At 45.2% G+C, this 20919-nt stretch overlaps 1 protein-coding gene across 2 annotated transcripts; it reads right to left on the bottom strand.

The window, feature by feature from the left end:
* Window positions 1-828: 828 nt before the first annotated feature.
* On the bottom strand, window positions 829-20291 carry LOC121548031. Of its 2 annotated transcripts, none has more exons than XM_041859433.1 (5): window positions 20072-20291; window positions 19723-19832; window positions 4234-4317; window positions 3533-3700; window positions 829-1611 (listed from the first exon to the last, which is right to left on the bottom strand). In XM_041859433.1, exons 1-5 carry the CDS (start codon window positions 20142-20144, stop codon window positions 1405-1407), a joined length of 642 nt encoding a protein of 213 aa, XP_041715367.1. In that variant the 5' UTR covers window positions 20145-20291; the 3' UTR covers window positions 829-1404. The 2 variants fall into 2 exon arrangements, with proteins under 2 accessions (XP_041715367.1, XP_041715366.1); XM_041859432.1 differs by having other exon boundaries at window positions 4192-4317.
* Window positions 20292-20919: the final 628 nt, after the last annotated feature.

Below are 20919 nucleotides of genomic sequence, written 5' to 3' on the forward strand. Positions count from 1 at the left end.
TCGCTGACATTGCTCACTATCTAGTCTAGGTTATGGACATATTTGTGACTGGTAGAGAAAAACGGACATATTTGCAACTCACTTTAACAAACATCAATGAACAGAACCAGGAGTGTTCCCTTTTGACATCTTGACAGTAAGGTTGATATCAATCCTCATCATATTAATATAGGTCAAGTTAATACAAAATCTGAACTAATTTGTCTTACTAGCTAGGTTTCCATTCAATTGGCAACATATTGTCATGTGAATATTCAATGAATCTGCATAAAGAAAATATGCACATTTTCCTACCAGTGGTGTATTTCCACCAAAGTGACTTGTTGCAGATAAAAATCAGTGTGATGACGTAGTGCACAAAAAATTACTTTTTCGCTTAAGTTTTCATATACCGAATAAAAATCTAATGTTCAATATGTTGCCATCGCATTTTCAACTCTACCGATAGTTTTGTCACACATTTTTTTACTTTAAATAGCAAATGTGCCTACTGGTTCAGCTTTTTAACTACTACTTTCACTTGCTTTTTGTTTGATTTGGGTCAGACATAATATGAATGTTTTGCATAGTACATATCTCAGTCTAACAACACATTGACAAACCCATTCCAGTTTAGCCCAGGAGGTAAAACGTCAGGGTCATGGTGAGTTTCTCTGTGCATAGTTAGAGTTTGACCTGGGTTAAGAAAAACAGTCCCTGGTCAACCGTCCCTGAGTGAACACACTTTGATTGTGTCTCAAATGGCACCCTGTTTCCTATGTAGTGCACTACTTTTGACAAAAGTAGTGTACTACATGGGGATTAGGGTGCCATTTGGGACACAAACCTTGTCTGTCTCAGTAGTGTTAATCATTTGTGATGCGTTCAACCACAACAGCTCTCTGGTCTGGCCCTACACTCAAAGCCGTCATCATCACATGTCAGGTAGCTGGGTATTCATAGCTCGGTGTTCTTTTGAAACAAGGAGATTTTGATTTTTCATTAACATGTTTGACCCGAGACAATGTCCTGGTTTTGTGGTTGTCTACGACTTTGGACGTTGTGATGAAGCATAAGATGTCTGCTTCTCAGGTGCGGACATCTTCTTTCCACACACTGGAGCGTGTCTAGAGTTTGAAATGTAGGCTTATTTGATTATTTAGCTGATAAAGGATATCATTGCCATTGCCAGTGGCAGGATATCAAGCCATTTACTTCATACAGTCATGTTAAAGCACTCACTACACCAACAGACGACAGTCAGAGTTGAGAGCGTTAGTCTCAGGATGACAAACTCTGAGTGAAACTGAGTCATTCATTATCATGACAGTCTCTTTCTTTGTTGATTTGTCTTCTTTCCTCTTGCAAAGGGTGCATGAGTCTCTAGTTAAAATGCAAAGTAGAAAACCAGTAGTGCTCCGGACCTCAAAGAGCCCCTGGTCTAGACAGGGAAGAGTTCCCGGATGGGGCTCTGAATAGGGTGGTGGGGTGACGGGGCTCTATTGTCACTGTGTGTTTAAGGCTGGAGGTAGAGGTGGAGAGAGGGAGGTCTGAGGGAAGTGCCTCAACAGACTGTAGGTCTTCAGAGGTGATGATCACGGACTGGCGAAGAGTCTCCTCATACGTCGGAGGCTGTAGGAACAGAGACATTTTATGAGATCAAATTTGCTGTAATAAATAAATATTCTATGTAATATTTTTTTATTTTCCTTTATGTTAACAGGGATTCCCATTGAGAGCAAGGTCTCTTTTACAAGGGAGCCCTGCAACATCCTTCCATAGTTTCATTGATGTAAATGAGAATGTGTTCTTAGTCAACTTACAGTTGAAGTCGGAAGTTTACATACACTTTGGTTGGAGTCATTAAAACTAGTTTTTCAACCACTCCACAAATTTCTTGTTAACAAACTATAGTTTTGTAAAGTCGGTTAGGACATCTACTTTGTGCATAACACAAGTAATTTTTCCAACAATTGTTTACAGACAGATTATTTCACTTATAATTCACTGTATCACAATTCCAGTGGGTCAGAAGTTTACATACACTAAGTTGACTGTGCCTTTAAACAGCTTGGAAAATTCCAGAAAATTATGTCATGGCTTTAGAAGCTTCTGATAGGCTAATTTACATAATTTGAGTCAATTGGAGGTGTACCTGTGGATGTGTTTCAAGGCCTACCTTCAAACTCAGTGCCTCTTTGCTTGACATCATGGGAAAATCAAAAGACCTCAGAAAAAAAATTGTAGACCTCTACAAGTCTGGTTCATCCTTGGGAGCAATTTCCAAACGCCTGAAGGTACCACGTTCATCTGTACAAACAATAGTACGCAAGTATAAACACTATGGGACCACGCAGCCGTCATACCGCTCAGGAAGGAGACGCGTTCTGTCTCCTAGAGATGAACGTACTTTGGTGCGAAAAGTGCAAATCAATCCCAGAACAACAGCATAGGACCTTGTGAAGATGCTGGAGGAAACAGGTACAAAAGTATCTATATCCACAGTAAAACGAGTCCTATATCGACATAACCTGAAAGGCCGCTCAGCAAGGAAGAAGCCACTGCTCCAAAACCGCCATAAAAAAGCCAGACTACGGTTTGCAACTGCACATGGGGACAAAGATCGTACTTTTTGGAGAAATGTCCTCTGGTCTGATGAAACAAAAATAGAACTGTTTGGCCATAATGACCATCGTTATGTTTGGAGGTTAAAGGGGGCTACTTGCAAGCCGAAGAACACCATCCCAACCGTGAACCACGGGTTGGCAGCATCATGCTGTGGGGGTGCTTTGCTGCAGGAGGGACTGGTGCACTTCACAAAATAGATGGCATCATGAGGAAGGAAAATTATGTGGATATATTGAAGCAACATCTCAAGACATCAGTCAGGAAGTTAAAGCTTGGTCGCAAATGGGTCTTCCAAATGGACAATGACCCCAAGCATACTTCCAAAGTTGTGGCAAAATGGCTTAAGGACAACAAAGTCAAGGTATTGGAGTGGCCATCACAAAGCCCTGACCTCTATCCTATAGAAAATGTGTGGGCAGAACTGAAAAAGCGTGTGCAAGCAAGGAGGCCTACAAATCTGACTCAGATACACCAGCTCTGTCAGGAGGAATGGGCCAAAATTCACCCAATTTATTGTGGGAAGCTTGTGGAAGGCTACCTGAAACTTTTGACCCAAGTTAAACAATTTAAAGGCAATGCTACCAAATACTAATTGAGTGTATGTAAACTTCTGACCCACTGGGAATGTGATGAAAGTAATAAAAGCTTAAATTAATCATTCTCTCTAGTATTATTCTGACATTTCACATTCTTAAAATAAAGTGGTGATCCTAACTGACCTAAAACAGGGAATATTTACTAGGATTAAATGTCAGGAATTGTGAAAAACTGAGTTTAAATGTATTTGGCTAAGGTGTATGTAAACTTCCGACTTCAACTGTACATGGTAAAATAAGGCTTGAATAAATCAATGACTAAATAGATATTTACATATGCATTGAACAATACATAATAAAAATAGGTCCAGAACAGAGGAGTGACTGACCTCCGTTTCAGACTGTGTGGGGCTGAGACCAAAGCGGTCGGATATCATAGAGTGGATCTGTTTCTGACGGTCCTTCTTACGGACGCTCTCGTAGGACGGAAGGCGGGGCAGGGTCCCATCCAGGTGGTAGCTGCTGGGCTTACCGATAATAAAAAGCCTCCCTGGAAGCTGCAGACACACACCAAACATGTTTATATGATATCACTTTTTCTATTTTTCAAGAGTTGATCTGATTGGTCAAAAGACCAGTTAGTGGAAAAAGATCTGAATTGGGCTGCCTGTGTAAACGCAGCCTGATTACAGTAATGAGGTACATCAAGGTCGATGTTTCCTACTGGGCATAAGGATAATTGAAAACAAATGGCACTGGTTTGAAAAAAAAAGTATTGGTCATATTCCATTCAGTACAGACATTTGTAGGCGGATTAACTTACCCTGTCCCGCGGCTCAATTTACCCCATACCCGGATTAAGATATTTTTTTGGGACAAGCTATGTTTTAAAAACTGTAATGTTTACATGTATTCTGATTATTTCCAGGTATACACACCATCCTGAAATATATGTAGATATCTTTGTTAGAAAGAATACTATATTTCCCTATATTTTCACAGAGTGATGCTGAATGTGATGCTGAATGTAAAAAAGGGATAAACTTACCCCGCTCTCCCCTACTATGTAAAGACAGAGGCTTTTTTTCACCTGGGATCCAACGTTTCTGTGGGCCATGGCAGCAGTATGTTCATCGTAGGGAGACTGTCTTCTGTTGTACTGGGATGGAGTGTCCTGGGTGAGAAGAGGGAAGACTGGTTAGAGTCTGTCTACACTACAGTGGAGAATTGTCTTAAATCTTACCGAAGTTCAGTCGATGTAAAATAAAGTTATTATATTATACTCTGTTCTATTCTAATATGTTATATTCTGTTCTATACTATCTTTACAATTAGTAATGCTGCAGCAACAACAAAGACATTGTCACGATCGTCTGGGTAAGGAGTAGTAGACCAAGGCGCAGCGTGTGAAAGAAACATGACTTTATTTAATTAAAGTACTAACAAACAAACAAAACACGACTCGTGAAGTCCAACGGTTAACATACCGACACGGAACAAAAACCCACAACACCCAAGAGAAAACACACAGTTTAAATATGGCTCCCAATCAGAGACAACCAGCCGACAGCTGACACTCGTTGCCTCTGATTGGGAGTCACACATGCAAACATAGACATAGACAACCTAGAACACCCAACATAGAAAATGAACACATAGAATGCACACACCCTGGCTCAACATATAGAGTCCCAGAGCCAGGGTGTGACAGTACCCCCCCCTAAAGGCTCGGACTGCGACCGCGTCTTAACAAACCCCAAACAGGGGAGGGCTGGGTGGGCATTCCTCCTCGGAGGCGGCTCCGGCTCCGGCCTTGACCACCACCCCTCCATAATACCCCCGTAGCGCCCTTGGTCCGGTCTGACCCCGCTGGCTGGATCTGGACTGGACATAGACGGAGCGGATAGCTTACGCTCCGTTGTGGAGCAGCTGACCGGTCTTACCAGGCTGACGACTCGCACCCCGGGCTTGGTGCGAGTAGCAGGAACGGGCTGAACCAGGCTGACGACTCGCACCCCTGGCTTGGTGCGAGTGGCAGGAACGGGCTGGACCAGGCTGACGACTCGCACCCCTGGCTTGGTGCGAGTGGCAGGAACGGGCTGGACCAGGCTGACGACTCGCACCCCTGGCTTGGTGCGAGTGGCAGGAACGGGCTGGACCAGGCTGACGACTCGCACCCCTGGCTTGGTGCGAGTGGCAGGAACGGGCCGGGCCGGGCTGGCGACGCGCACCGTAGGTTTGGTGCGAGTGGCAGGAACAGGCCGGGCCGGGCTGGCGACGCACACCGTAGGTTTGGTGCGAGTGGCAGGAACAGGCTGGGCCGGGCTGGCGACGCACCCCGTAGGCTTGGTGCGTGGAGCAGGGACAGGCCGGGCTGGGCTGGCGACGCACCCCGTAGGCTTAGTGCGTGGAGCAGGGACAGGCCGGGCTGGGCTGGCGACGCACCCCGTAGGCTTAGTGCGTGGAGCAGGGACAGGCCGGGCTGGGCTGGCGACGCACCCCGTAGGCTTGGTGCGTGGAGCAGGGACAGGCCGGGCTGGTCTTGCGACGCACCCCGTAGGCTTGGTGCGTGGAGCAGGGACAGGCCGAACCGGGCTGTGGAGACGGATAGGAGACCTGGAGTGAAGAGCGGCCACCACCCGTCCTGGCTGAATGCCTACCCTCACACACTCTGTGTGAGGCATCCGCACAGGACGTACAGGGCGGTGTACCCCTGGCCTGGTGGCCTCCTGGATTCGCCCCATCTTTGCCTCCGTCAGCCCCTTCGTCCCATGCCGTGTGCCCCCCCTAAAAATTTCTTGGGGTTGCCTCTCGACCCTCCGACGCTGCTCCCACGTCCAGGTTGCCTGTTCCTGTACACGCTGCTTGGTCCTGGTATGGTGGGTTTTTCTGTCACGATCGTCTGGGTAATGAGTAGTAGACCAAGGCGCAGCGTGTGAAAGAAACATGACTTTATTTAATTAAAGTACTAACAAACAAACAAACAAAACACGACTTGTGAAGTCCAACGGTTAACATACCGACACGGAACAAAAACCCACAACACCCAAGAGAAAACACACAGTTTAAATATGGCTCCCAATCAGAGACAACCAGCCGACAGCTGACACTCGTTGCCTCTGATTGGGAGTCACACATGCAAACATAGACATAGACAACCTAGAACACCCAACATAGAAAATGAACACATAGAATGCACACACCCTGGCTCAACATATAGAGTCCCAGAGCCAGGGTGTGACAGACATGACAACAGTTCAATAAAAAATCTCAAATGAATTAACCTCAAACCAGATTACTAGGCGGTGATTGAGTAACATAGCTATATATCAAATCAAATCAAATTGTATTTGTCACATGCGCCGAATACAACCTTACTTACAAGCCCTTAACCAACAATGCAGTTTTAACAAAGAATATTAAAACAAAAAAATATCACACAAAGATACAAGTTGAGGGAGAAGTTGTTGTCCTGGCACCACACGGCCATGTCTCTGACCTCCTCCCTGTAGGCTGTCTCGTCGTTGTCGGTGATCAGGCCTTCCACTGTTGTGTCATCGGCAAACTTAATGATGGTGTTGGACTCGTGCCTGGCCATGCAGTCATGAGTGAACAGGGAGTACAGGAGGGGACTGAGCACGCACCCCTGAGGGGCCCCCTTGTTGAGGATCAGCGTGGCGGATGTGTTGTTACCTACCCATACCACCTGGGGGCGGCCCGTCAGGAAGTCCAGGATCCAGTTGCAGAGGGAGGTGTTTAGTCCCAGGATCCTTAGCTTAGTGATGAGCTTTGAGGGCACTATGGTGCTGAACGCTGAGCTGTAGTCAATGAACAGCATTCTCACATAGGTGTTCCTTTTGTCCAGGTGTGAAAGGGCAGTGTGGAGCGCAATAGAGATTGCATCATCTGTGGATATGTTGGAGCGATATGCAAATTGGAGTGGATCTAGGGTTTCTGTGATAATGGTGTTGATGTGAGCCATGACCAGCCTTTCAAAGCACTTCATGGCTCCAGACGTGAGTGCTACGGGTCGGTAGTCATTTAGGCAGGTTACCTTAGTGTTCTTGGGCACAGGGACTATGGTGGTCTGCTTGAAACATGTTGGTATTACAGACTCAGACAGGGAGAGATTGAAAATGTCAGTGAAGACACTTGCCAGTTGGTCAGCGCATGCTCGGAGTACACGTCCTGGTAATCCGTCTGGCCCTACGGCCTTGTGAATGTTGACCTGTTTAAAGGTCTTACTCACATCGGCTACGGAGAGCGTGATCACACAGTCATCTGGAACAGCTGATGCTCTCATGCATGTTTCAGTGTTACTTGCCTCGAAGCTAGCATAGAAGTAATGTAGCTCGTCTGGTAGGCTCGTACACAGCTCGCGGCTGTGCTTCCCTTTGTAGTCTGTAATAGTTTGCAAGCCCTGCCACATCCGACGAGCGTCGGAGCCGGTGTAATATAGCTATAATTACATTTTCTTCAATAATATACTCCACTAAATTAGAATCAGTCTTGATAAGGGATGCCAGAGCTGTTCTCCTTGTCTGATACATGTTATGCACAATTGACCACACAATGGAAAATGCCTTTGCCAAATTTTACAGTTAGACCAAACAGTATCTTTCTTTATCCCCCTGTCTCGGCTCTGACACTCTGTTGCGGTCTCATGGATACCTTTCCCTTACTGATAACAGTATATGGATTTTAACACAAGACATCATTGTGCACACACAACCCCCCTGGCAGCCTCCATAATAACACAGCATAATTTGTAATATAATCAACTGATACTGGTTTAACAAGGAAACAGTGTTGATGTTTTCAATGTCAATATTGAAATGGTTTGGTTTGAATGATTGGAAGGGAGTGGGAGGCAAATGGGGCTAGAGTATGGCCTTCACTATAACTGACTAGCATGTGATGCAAAGGAAAAACACAAGCCTGAAAGGTTATCTCAGATGAGTAGCCTGTGGTTGAATAGGAAATTACCGTATATTAACAGAAGAATAACAATGTTTTTTGATACAACCAACCAAATGTTAGGCCTACTGCTGCTAGGTAGCTCTCTCTCTGCTCTCCCCCTCCCCTCTGTCTGTTTTTGATTGCAGGAGTGAAGTCTGGTGTGCGGGAGTCAGGGTTCCAGCTGCAGCTCATTTACCATAATCACCTCAGCCTTTAAGACCCGGTCAAACTTGCCACTCATCGTCAGATCATAGTCAAGACTACCATATTATTGGAACCTGACTCCTGCCTCCGCTTCACTCCTGCCACCACCATCCTGCTTTCCACTACCGGACCTTCCTTTTGGACTCACCACGGACACTAGGACGTTACGGTACCACTCCTGCTCTGAACCTGGATCTGTTACCCTCCCTGTAAACCTGGACTTGCTCTTCCCCTATTATTGGAAACCTGGACAAATTGAACTATGTAAATAAACCTGTTAAACCTTCTCTGGCTCGGTGTAGTTGTCTGCATTTGGGTTCAATCCAGTTGAATCATGACAGTATGATCTGACCATGATGAACCCAGCAGACTGTAGCTCGGATACCAACCCAGAGTACACTCAAATTCGGACTGCCATAGCCAATCAGGGCATTTTACTTGGCCAACATGATACTTTGTTTAAGACTATTTCTGAGAACAGTCAGATGCTGTTTAATCAGATTCAATTACTCACCCATCAAGTGTCTGTCCTTACTACCCAAATTAATAATGCACCCCTCGTTCATGGCATACAAACTGCTCCTCCAGCCCAGATCAGAGAGCCTTTTGTTCCTGCTCCAGAGCGCTATGACGGGAACATGGGAACCTGTGGTGATTTTTTGACTCAATGCTCACTAGTGTTTGAACAACAGCCCCTCACCTACGCCTCAGAGAGAGCCCGTATTGCCTACCTTATCAACTCTACTAGCGGTTCCGCTCGTTCCTGGGGATCCGCAGTCTAGGAGAGTCAGTCGGACATTTGCAACGCTTACGTTGCCTTCACCACTGAGATGAGGAAGGTTTTCGACCACCCCGTACGGGGCAAGGAGGCTGCTAAACGGTTGTTGTCTCTTCGGCAGGGGTCTCGCAGTGTGGCGGAGATGGCAGTGGAGTTTCGGACGTTAGCGGCAGTGAGTGGTTGGAATGACGAGGCATTACAAGGAGTGTTCATTAATGCTTTGTCTGAGACTTTGAAGAATGAATTGGTGTCATATGATGAATCGCCTACGCTGGATAACCTTATTTCACTCACCATCCGGTTGGATAATCGGATTCGGGAGCGCCGCCGGGAGAGGAGTGTTAGTTCCAAGCAACCTGTCTGTCGTCAACCAACTCCTCCCCGCCTCTTCCCTACGGAGAAGGCCGAGTCTTCCCGAGTCGATACTAGGAGCACTGAACCCGAAGCCATGGAGGTGGGTCGTGCACGGTTGTCCTCAGAGGAGCGTGCACGTCGTATTCAGGTTCGGGCCTGCCTGTATTGTGGAGAAGCTGGTCATTTCGTTCCTTCCTGCCCAGTTCGTCCGGGAAAAGGGTCGGCTCATCATTAATGGGAGAAGTTTTGGTGAGCCGAACAGCGGATTCTTCCTCTTCTCCCCGCATTCTGCTCCAGGCATCCCTCCAGTGGCAGGTCCAGGATTTCCCTGTTAGTGCGCTGGTTGACTCTGGTGCCGATGAAAGCTTTTTGGATCGAGAGTTGGCTCAACAAATGGAGTTAGAGACTGTTCCTATGGACCGTCCGCTGCAGGCTAAGGGTCTAAATGGACAATTGTTGACCCGTATTACTCATCAGACTGTCCCTGTTTGTCTCAGAGTGTCGGGTAATCATCAGGAGAGCATTCAATTTCACATAATTGACTGCCCACAGACCCCCCTGGTCCTTGGTATCCCCTGGCTCATAAGACACAATCCACACATTGATTGGGTGACAGGTAGAATTGTTTCATGGAGCACATTTTGTCATGTGAACTGTTTGTGTTCTGCTCAGACCCCTGCCAGCACTGTGCCTCAACCTCCACTGGAGTCCATGGATCTCTCTGCTGTTCCTGACGTGTATCATGACCTGGCATCCGTTTTCTGCAAACACAGAGCTACTTCTCTTCCTCCTCACCGGCCACACGACTGCGCCATTGACCTCCAGCCAGGAGCCCCTCTCCCTAACAGTCGCCTGTACAATCTCTCCCGCCCGGAGACGGAGGCTATGGAGAACTACATGCGGGACTCCTTGGCGGCAGGTATTATTCGTCCTTCCTCGTCACCTGTAGGAGCGGGATTCTTTTTTGTTGGAAAGAAGGATAAGACCCTCAGACCCTGTATTGATTACCGTGGACTTAACAACATCACCATTAAGAACAAGTATTCTCTGCCTTTGATTAATTCTGCTTTTCCCCTCCTTCATGGTGCTACCATCTTTACGAAACTGGATCTACGAAATGCGTATCACCTGGTGCGCATTCGTAAAGGTGATGAATGGAAGACTGCCTTCAACACACCCTTGGGACATTTTGAGTATCTGGTCATGCCTTTTGGTTTGTCTAATGCCCCTGCTGTTTTTCAGGCACTCGTGAATGATGTCCTTCGGGACATGTTGAATCGTTTGTTTTTGTCTATCTGGATGATATCCTGATTTTCTCAGAGTCCTCCCAGGAACATGAACTGCATGTGCGCCAGGTGTTGCAAAGGTTGTTGGAGAACAAACTATTTGTGAAGATGGAGAAATGTGAATTTCATGTGTCTGAGACCTCTTTTTTGGGTTACATTATAGCTCAGGGGGAGTTGCGGATGGACCCAGCTAAGATCTCCGCGGTCACGGACTGGCCAGCCCCCTCCACCCGCAAACAACTTCAACGATTCCTGGGGTTTGCGAACTTCTACAGGAGGTTCATCAAGGACTACAGCCGCATTGCGGCACCACTCACCGCTCTCACCTCCATCTCACTACCGTTCGCTTGGAATGAAGGGGCCGAATCAGCGTTCGAAGAACTGAAACATCGCTTCGCCTCGGCTCCCATTCTGATGCAGCCGGACCCCGACCGCCAGTTTGTCGTGGAGGTGGATGCATCCGACACTGGGGTAGGTGCGGTGTTGTCACAACGTTCTCCTGAAGATAACAAACTGCATCCCTGTGCTTTTCTTTCACGGAAGCTTTCTCAGGCAGAGAGGAATGATGATGTTGGCAATCGTGAACTGCTCGCCGTTAAGCTGGCTCTCGAGGAGTGGCGGCATTGGTTGGAGGGGGCGGAACAACCCTTCATCGTTTGGACGGATCACAAGAATCTGGCATACATCCAGTCAGCTAAGCAGCTCAATCCCCGTCAAGCCAGGTGGGCACTATTTCTTGGGAGATTCAATTTTTCTCTGTCTTACCGTCCTGGGTCACGCAACGTCAAGCCTGACGCCCTGTCTCGTGTTCATTCTGCTGTTGATACTGGTAGTAACCCTGAACCCATCTTGCCTCCTACCTGCAGTATTGCGGCCATTACATGTGACATCGAAGGGATTGTTAGACAGGCTCAACATCATCAAGCTGACCCTGGGAGCGGTCCTCCTAACCGGTTGTTTGTCCCTGAGTCTGTTCGCTCCCAGGTACTTCAGTGGGCTCACTCGTCTCCCCTTACCTGTCACCCTGGAGTTACTCGGACCCTTGACTTTGTGCAACGGAAGTTCTGGTGGCCCAGGATGGAGGCGGACACTCGAGCCTTCATTGCTGCTTGTACGGTATGTGCACGAAGTAAGAACTCCACCCAGGCCAGCGCTGGTCATCTACGACCTCTGCCAATACCCAGCCGGCCCTGGTCCCACATTGCATTGGATTTTGTCACTGGACTTCCCCCCTCGTCTGGAAAGACTGTCATTCTTACTGTGATTGATCGTTTTTCTAAGTTTGCTCATTTTTTGGTCCTACCTAAACTGCCCACTGCCAGAGAGACGGCTGATATTTTGGTTGAACATGTGTTCCGCTCTCATGGTCTACCCACTGATATTGTCTCTGACAGGGGTCCCCAGTTTGTCTCCCAGGTATGGAAAGCTTTCTGTAAAGCTTTGGGCATCACATCCAGCCTGTCCTCTGGATATCACCCCCAGACCAACGGGCAAGCCGAGAGAGCGAACCAGGAGATGGAGACCGCTCTCCGCTGTGTCACAGGGTCTAACCCTGGGTCTTGGAGCTCCATGCTCCCCTGGGTGGAATATGCTCATAACACCTTGACTAACGCTTCCTCTGGTTTGTCTCCCTTTCTGTGTGCTCTGGGTTATCAACCTCCCCTGTTCCCTTCTCAAGAGAGGGAACTGGCGGTACCCTCGGTGCAGTCCCACATGCGCCGCTGCTTCAAGGTCTGGAGGAAGGCCAGGGTAGCTCTGTCCCGAGCTTCGTCGTACATGCAGAGGCAAGCCAACCGTTACCAGTCCCAGGCTCCCGGTTACTCTCCTGGTCAAGAGGTATGGCTTAAGTCACGTGATCTTCCATTGAAAGTAGAATCTAAGAAGATGGCGCCGCGTTTTATAGGACCGTTCAAGATACTGTCTATTGTTAACCCCTGCGCGGTTAAACTACAGCTTCCTGCCTCCCTATGGGTTTATTCCACTTTTCATGTGTCCCAGATCAAGCCTGTGTCTGTCAGCCCTCTGTGCCCGCCCTCTCGTCCCCCTCCTCCGCCCAGGATCGTGGGTGGGGGTCCTGTCTACACTGTCCGGCGACTTCTGGATGTTCGCCGCCGGGGTCGTGGTTTCCAGTACCTGGTGGATTGGGAGGGTTATGGTCCTGAGGAACGTTCCTGGGTTCCCAATAGCTTCATTGTGGATCCTGCTCTGGTCCGTGATTTTCATAGGTTACATCCGGATAAACTCCGTCGGCCGCCGGGTGGCGTCCGTAGAGGGGGGGGTACTGTTAGGCCTACTGCTGCTAGGTAGCTCTCTCTGCTCTCCCCCTCCCCTCTGTCTGTTTTTGATTGCAGGAGTGAAGTCTGGTGTGCGGGAGTCAGGGTTCCAGCTCCAGCTCATTTACCATAATCACCTCAGCCTTTAAGACCCGGTCAAACTTGCCACTCATCGTCAGATCATAGTCAAGACTACCATATTATTGGAACCTGACTCCTGCCTCCGCTTCACTCCTGCCACCACCATCCTGCTTTCCACTACCGGACCTTCCTTTTGGACTCACCACGGACACTAGGACGTTACGGTACCACTCCTGCTCTGAACCTGGATCTGTTACCCTCCCTGTAAACCTGGACTTGCTCTTCCCCTATTATTGGAAACCTGGACAAATTGAACTATGTAAATAAACCTGTTAAACCTTCTCTGGCTCGGTGTAGTTGTCTGCATTTGGGTTCAATCCAGTTGAATCATGACACCAAAAGGTAATAGGAGAGTTTAACTGTGGTTGCGTTCTCTATAGGGGAGAAAGATATGGATACAACAAGCAGGCGGTAATGATCTTAACCTCAGCTTGATCTCTCAGCTCTGTATCATAACAAATACAGAAACAGAGTCTCTCAGCTCTGTATCATAAGAAATACAGTCGCACAGGGAAATATTATTCACGTAAACCTTTTAAAACAGCCACTCCTATACAGTAGATCAGTGTTTTTGACCCTTTGTTGATAAGATCGGCCACCCATTGTTTTATAAAATGGGCACGTAATCCCACCAGACTAGTTACAGTACATGGTCGGCGTTCCAAATGGCACCCTATTCCCTGTGTGTCCCAAATGGCACCCTATTTCCTATAGGTGTTCCAAATGGCACCCTATTCCCTGTGTGTCCCAAATGGCACCCTATTCCCTATAGGTGTTCCAAATGGCACCCTATTCCCTATAAGTGTCCCAAATGGCACCCTATTCCCTATAAGTGTCCCAAATGGCACCCTATTTCCTATAGGTGTCCCAAATGGCACCCTATTCCCTACAGGTGTCCCAAATGGCACCCTATTCCCTATAGGTGTCCCAAATGGCACCCTATTCCCTATAGGTGTCCCAAATGGCACCCTATTCCCTACAAGTGTCCCAAATGGCACCCTATTCCCTATAGGTGTCCCAAATGGCACCCTATTCCCTATATGGATAATTCTACAGAAGTGGTGCAAATTGCAGTCACACCCAAAAAAACTATTTTAAAAAACAGTTAAGTCTCCAAACTTAGGAAATGTATTTACGTCATGATATGTTCTAATTCAATCCAAGGCAATAACAAACATATTTGAACCCTGTACTCCTGAGTGGCGCAGTGGTCTAAGGCACTGCATCGCAGTGCTAACTGTGCCACTAGAGATCCTGGTTCGAATCCAGGCTCTGTCGCAGCCGGCTGCGACCGGGAGACTCATGGGCGGCGCACAATTGGCCCAGGGTAGGGGAGGGAATGGCCGGCAGGGATGTAGCTCAGTTGATAGAGCATGGCGTTTGCAACGCCAGGGTTGTGGGTTCGATTCCTACGGGGGGCCAGTATAAAAAAATATATGTATTCACTAACTGTAAGTCGCTCTGGATAAGAGCGTCTGCTAAATGACTAAAATGTAAATATTTTTTATTAATATAGTACAAAGTCATTGTTTATACACCTTTTTCTATTGAGAAGTGGCTGTCCCAAACAAACCCTTACCTAAAGTTAATGTTTGAAAATGAGGCAATTAATTATTTTTGTAATTGTTTTATTATTATTTCAATAGAACATATTGAGTTGTTCTATACTGAACAAAAATATAAACGCAACATGCAACAATTTCAACATTTTAATGAGATACGGTTCATATAAGGAAATTAGGTCAATTGAAATAAATAAATTAGGCCCTAATCTATGGATTTCACATGACTGGGCAGGGGCACAGCCATGGGTGGGCCTAGGAGGGCACTTGGGAGCCAGGCCCATCCACTGAGGAGCCAGGACCTGCCAATCAGAATGAGTTTTTCCCCACCAAAGGGCTTTATTACAGACTGAAATACTCCTCAGTTTCATCAGATTTCCGGGTGGCTGGTCTCAGACGATCCCACAGGAGAAGAAGCCAGATGTGGGGTTGAGACGTCTGTGGCATTGTGTTGTGTGACAAAAATGCACATTGTAGAGTGGTCTTTTATTGTCCCCAGCACAAGGTGCACCTGTGTAATGATCATGCTGTTTAATCAGCTTCTTGATATGCCACACCTGTCAGGTGGATGCATTATCTTGGCAAAGGAGAAATGCTCACTAACAGGGATGTAATAATAATAATATGCCATTTAGCAGACGCTTTTATCCAAAGCAACTTACAGTCACGTGTGCATACATTTTTACGTATGGATGGGTGGTCCCGGGGATCGAACCCACTACCCTGGCGTTACAAGCTCCATGCTCTACCAATTGAGCTACAGAGGACCACACATTTCTGCACAAAATTTGACAGAAATAAGCTTTTTGTGCATATGGAACATTTCTGGGATCTTTTATTTCAGCTCCTGAAACATGGGACCAACACTTTACATGTTGCGTTTATATTTTTGCTCAGTATATTATTACATTGAAAGATACTGATCTAATTAGTATTTTGTTTATTTTTAAAAAATGCTGTCCCACCTTTTGATGTCACTACCGAAACACACACATTAAAAGACTGTAGAATGAATATGCCTTAAGCCACACCCCTACAAATATCACCTGGTGATGGGATTGCACCCATCTCCAGCACGGCCACATGGTGAGCACCCTTAGCAAATGCATCTGCTTTTCAGAGATACAACTCATTCAACCTAGCTTCCTTTTCCGCTGAAAAAAACTGGCATTTTCTTTTACGCCTGCTACATTAGGTTACATGGTGAGTAGTCTGTGTGCAAACATTTTGGAGGAAACGAGTGAGCAAGTTGGTAAATCTTCATGTATTTTTAAGAATTGTCACTACCGAACATCTAATAGATCAAGAAATATGTAAAGTACGGTTTTGGGACTAAAATATATGTTTGCTGTGATGTACATTTGTCCAAATAAAAGATAGCCAGCCATATGTTAGCTATGGGGATTATTTAGTCCATAATAAATCAAAATTGTCTAAACCAAAACGGTCACAACCGAAACAATTGACACCATAGAGATGTATAGAGGTCTCATCTTTGTATCCGTGCCATTATGGCATCTGTGACAGCACGGGCAGTGCCACTGATGCCATCTCCATTTTAAAGTTGCATGCGCCGTGCTCTACCAACTGAGCTACAGTGGACCACCATGTGGGTAGTGGACAAGTGCACACTTCAGGAATAAGTGTAGAGTATTGAAATGCATAGCCAGCAGGTGGGCTACAACCCTCCAATTGCCCAAACACTGACATCTATTTGGCCAAAACATAGACGATAATGTGCTATACTGTACTGTAACGTACTGTACTGTACTCTACTGTACTATGCTCTACTGTACTATGCTCTACTGTACTATGCTCTACTGTACTATGCTCTACTCTACTGTGCTCTACTGTATTGTACTGTGCTGTACTGTACTGTAATGTACTGTACCCTAATCTACTGTACTGTGCTCCACTGTACTGTGCTCGAGTTTACTCTACTTGAGTTTCTTACAATTGAAGAAAGGGCCCATGGACTCTTGATCTAGTGGTCTTGGTCTACTGGTCTTGGCCTACTGTTTTTTTACTTGTCATGGTCTCAACTCTGGGTCTGGATCTTGGGACCAATGTCCTGGTATAAATCATCTTGGTCTTGGCTCCTGGATAGTACCTTAGTTTTTGGTTTACAAACTATAGGCATCCCAATTTGAAGAAGACAATGCTCTCCGATCATTGGCTGATCTCTCCCAATCCATAGGAATCCCCACCCAGTTGACTACTTTTAAATGGTGGAAGCCCTTAATGGCAATGTCTATACTAAAATGAGTTATATCCAATGTTCCCTCAACATTTTGTTGTCGCTGAACAAATTTCAGGTCTGCTGAGCGCAAATTTGAACGTTGTGAAAATTCTGTGCAACTTCCGGCGTGTGTTTACTGTGAACACTGAGGCTGTACCCACTTTAAGTTAGTTTTAACAGTGGTCAAGTAGGCTACTGTGGCTATTTGATCATAATGTAGGCCTACCAGAGTGGCCTAACGTCAAAAACAATGGAGAAAATGCATCCCATAACATTTTAACATGGAAATAGCTGTTCTATCGTTCAGCCTACAGTAGCAGCCAATGTGTGGTGTTCAATGTAGGCCTACATTCCATGAGACTTGAAAAAAACATGCAGGGCTTGACATTAACCTGTTTATCCACTTGTCCTTCAGACAAGGAGGTGACTGATAATTGTTGTTTGTGTTGTTTGATGCTAGAAACCACTTTACAACATTATTCCCATACCAAACTATGCTACCCTCTGCCTATTGGCTACTTAGCTTATTCAAGTCTGTCTCAAAATACCACACTGCCCCTTTAAGAAAAAAAAAGAAGCTCTTTACCTGACTCGCTTTTCAAATATGTCTAGAAATGCACACGTTTTGTGCTCTTGTAGGAAGCAATCACTCCCCCATTGCTGACTACAAATTATCTATAACTGGGCTAATAACTCACTAACTAGCAAAGGATATGAACAAATGTACAAATGTGCACAAGTCGCTACATGTAGCTCTCGCTTTGATCTCAAAACAAGCGCATCTACTCACGACCGCTCATGCTGTAAAAACAGTCCAGTTCAAAGTGAATGGTACAGAGCCATATATGGCAATGGTTTATTTGCATATAGGCCAACTGCAGCTCTGATTGGTTATGGCGCACCGGTCTGTGTAGAGTATGGACATGAGTCAATGAAATAGTATCCTACTCTAATGCGTTCTGCCTACAACAAAATCTCTTGCATAGTTCGTTTTGTTTCGGTATATTGCATTGAAAGTGGCTAATATTGCGTTGATTCGATCACAATTCCCACAGTAAAGGGAAACGTTAATAGTGTTAACTAACGGGGAAAACTCTAGAAAGTTGAGTGAAGTTCAATCTCGTGCTTCTCTTCGCAGGCTGATATTTCTTCTGCGCTGCTGTCCCGGGGGAGCTGCGTGCCCACGGAAGCGTGCAACTTAGAGGGAACATTGATTATATCCATCTAGAGTCCTCCATTTATCTCTATGATTGACACTTGACACCAAAATGCCTGTTATTTTGCCAAAAGAAAGATAGGTGAAGTGATCATTTCAACATCTAACAACAAAATTAACTAGATGCATAGTTAATTCAATCTACAAGTTTCCGATTCATACAATTAACATGGAACATTTTACAGAGAACAATATAGATTATATTTCTCTAAATTAAATATAAAGGTTTTGAAAATCTGGTTAAAAGTAATGTTTTTACTATTTTCTTAATTTGGTATGCCAATAACATTTCTAAAATGAATCTGTAATAGAAGGTTAATCAAAATGATAACTACTGTGCACAGTTCTCCCTTTATTTAAACTTTTTCACTTTGTTTTGGTAGTGACAAAAATTAGTGGGGTGGTAAGGAATTCAGGTAAATATTTCAAATGTGCAATACAAAACAAAGAGTGTGAGTAGTATTTATGTCTACCTGACATATGTTGGAAGACGTGTGCTGAAAGTTTGGGAGAAATAGGATACACATTTGAATTGTTTTCCAACCCCCAATTTGCACCACTTCTGTAGAATAATCCATATAGTGCACTACTTTTGACCAGGGCTCATAAGTTCTGGTCTGCTTGCTGCAGAAAAACAAACAGGAATCTCTCTTCACCTGATCTAACTTGTGACTGTTTCATGCTAGAGCAAAAAACGGCAACAACGCAGGTGTTGAGAAGAACCATTGCCGTGGGTGTCACAATCCAATCTGCTCCCCCCATGCAAATGTATTCCCTCCCAGTGTTATTATAATCACATCTCTCTCCTTTATCACATCTCGCTCTAATTGGTTTCTGAGTTCCATTATTACACATTTATACAAAGTTCCACAGAGTTTATAGTACTCTATTGCACCTTTGTTCATATTGTCTTCCGTCTCAGTGTGTACATAATGGTTTATGGATGTTTCCCTAGCCTCGCTTACCAGACTCTGATTACTGGTCAACATATTTATGACATTGTAGCGATCCTCGCTACATGATCCACGTTACATTCCCACCAAGTGGGTTAACCCTCTTGGTGCGATGCGGAGGGTGTTTGCCTTTCACGCCAGAGACCGTAATGATGATGAGCTCCCTGGTAAGCCCTGACCTTGCAGCCTTACAATAAGGGGTTACAGCACATGGATAATACGGTTATAGCCATTTATAAATTACATTAAGGATGAGATTAAGGTAAGCCCTCTAGATGTTTATATCACATTTGTAAGGTGTTTATGTTGTTACTGTGAATGGGCCTTTATATGTACATTATACATTAGGCATATGTATAACATGTATAGCCTTCCTGTATAGTGTTGGATGACCCTGCATCATCTTTAATACATTAGGCATTTATAACATGTTTTCCCTGTTTATGACACATTTATAACAATAATATATGGAAATGAGCTTTTATCCAAAGCGACTTACAGACCTACAGTCATGCCTCCATACATTTTTGTGTACAGGTGGTCCCGGGATTCGAACCCACTATCCTGTCATAGAAAGCGCCATGCCTTACCAACTGAGCTACTTGTAGCCTTACTGTATAGTGCTGGGTGGCCTGGTAGTTCCACACCCTGCAGCAGAAAGGGTCTTTCCTGTACAAGACCACCAGGAGCATGAGAATCACTACGAAGAAGAGCAGGCAGGACACTACAGAAAATAACAAGAACAAGAACACAGACATGAATAAGAAGCTTTATAAAAACATATCTGCCATTAATGTAAACATATAAGTTATCATTATTGCTTTTACATTTTTATTTATAACACATGCAAAACATACATCACCTAAACAATTAACAGTTAGCCAGTCCTGTATCAGAGCAACAGATTTATGTATATGGTTTAGCAGCAGCCTACTTAATTTTTTTGTGACTGCTACCACTCACCCGAAGCCACGATGACCGTTGGCTGATCCGCTGTCAGCATAGGTGGGATAGTTGTAGTTGCAGATGAAGACATGTTGAACTAAAATCAATCAGCATGTAAACGAGGTCCCGCTATGTAAACGGCTCAAAAATAAAAATGATATTCGCATGATATTAGGCTACTCCTGTCCAAACCAAGAAGATGAAAATACATCGATTTTAGCTTCCTCTTCATTCGAGGACTGAGCCCCACACTGTTGTTGAATCCAGTTAAACTGCAGGAGTCTGCCACCTATCTGGCTACTGAGATTCAGCCTGGTCTCATAGACTATACGCAACATAGTAAAAGTAAATCAGCACACTCGAATTAGTATGATATACATTTTATAAAAAATATTTTAGTCATTTAGCAGACGCTCTTATCCAGAGCGACTTACAATTAGTATTCATATTAAGATAGCTAGGTGAGACAACAACCCATCACAATCGTATCAAGTACATTTTCCCTCAACAAAGTATTTATCAGCAAAGGCAGTGCTAGTGGGAAAATATTATGTTTATTTTATTAATAATAAAAAAACTTTTGGAAGGGGGGGAGGGGCCTATGGTTACATGAGAAAGAAGGTTATTTAAAGGGATAGTTCACCCAAATTCCAAAATGACATGTTGGTTTTCTTACCCTGTAAGCAGTCTATGGACTAGGTATGACAGAAAACCATGCTTTGGTTTTGTTTACCTGGCCACTGTTTCAAATGCTAACTTTTTAGCATATGTGTCACAAGTCCAATGCAAGTCAATGGTACCTACAGTGCATTCGGAAAGTATTCAGACGCAATTACCTTTTCCACATTTTGTTACGTTACAGCCTT

The sequence above is a fragment of the Coregonus clupeaformis genome, chromosome 31, assembly GCF_020615455.1.
Source record: "Coregonus clupeaformis isolate EN_2021a chromosome 31, ASM2061545v1, whole genome shotgun sequence".
Lineage (NCBI taxonomy): Eukaryota > Metazoa > Chordata > Actinopteri > Salmoniformes > Salmonidae > Coregonus > Coregonus clupeaformis.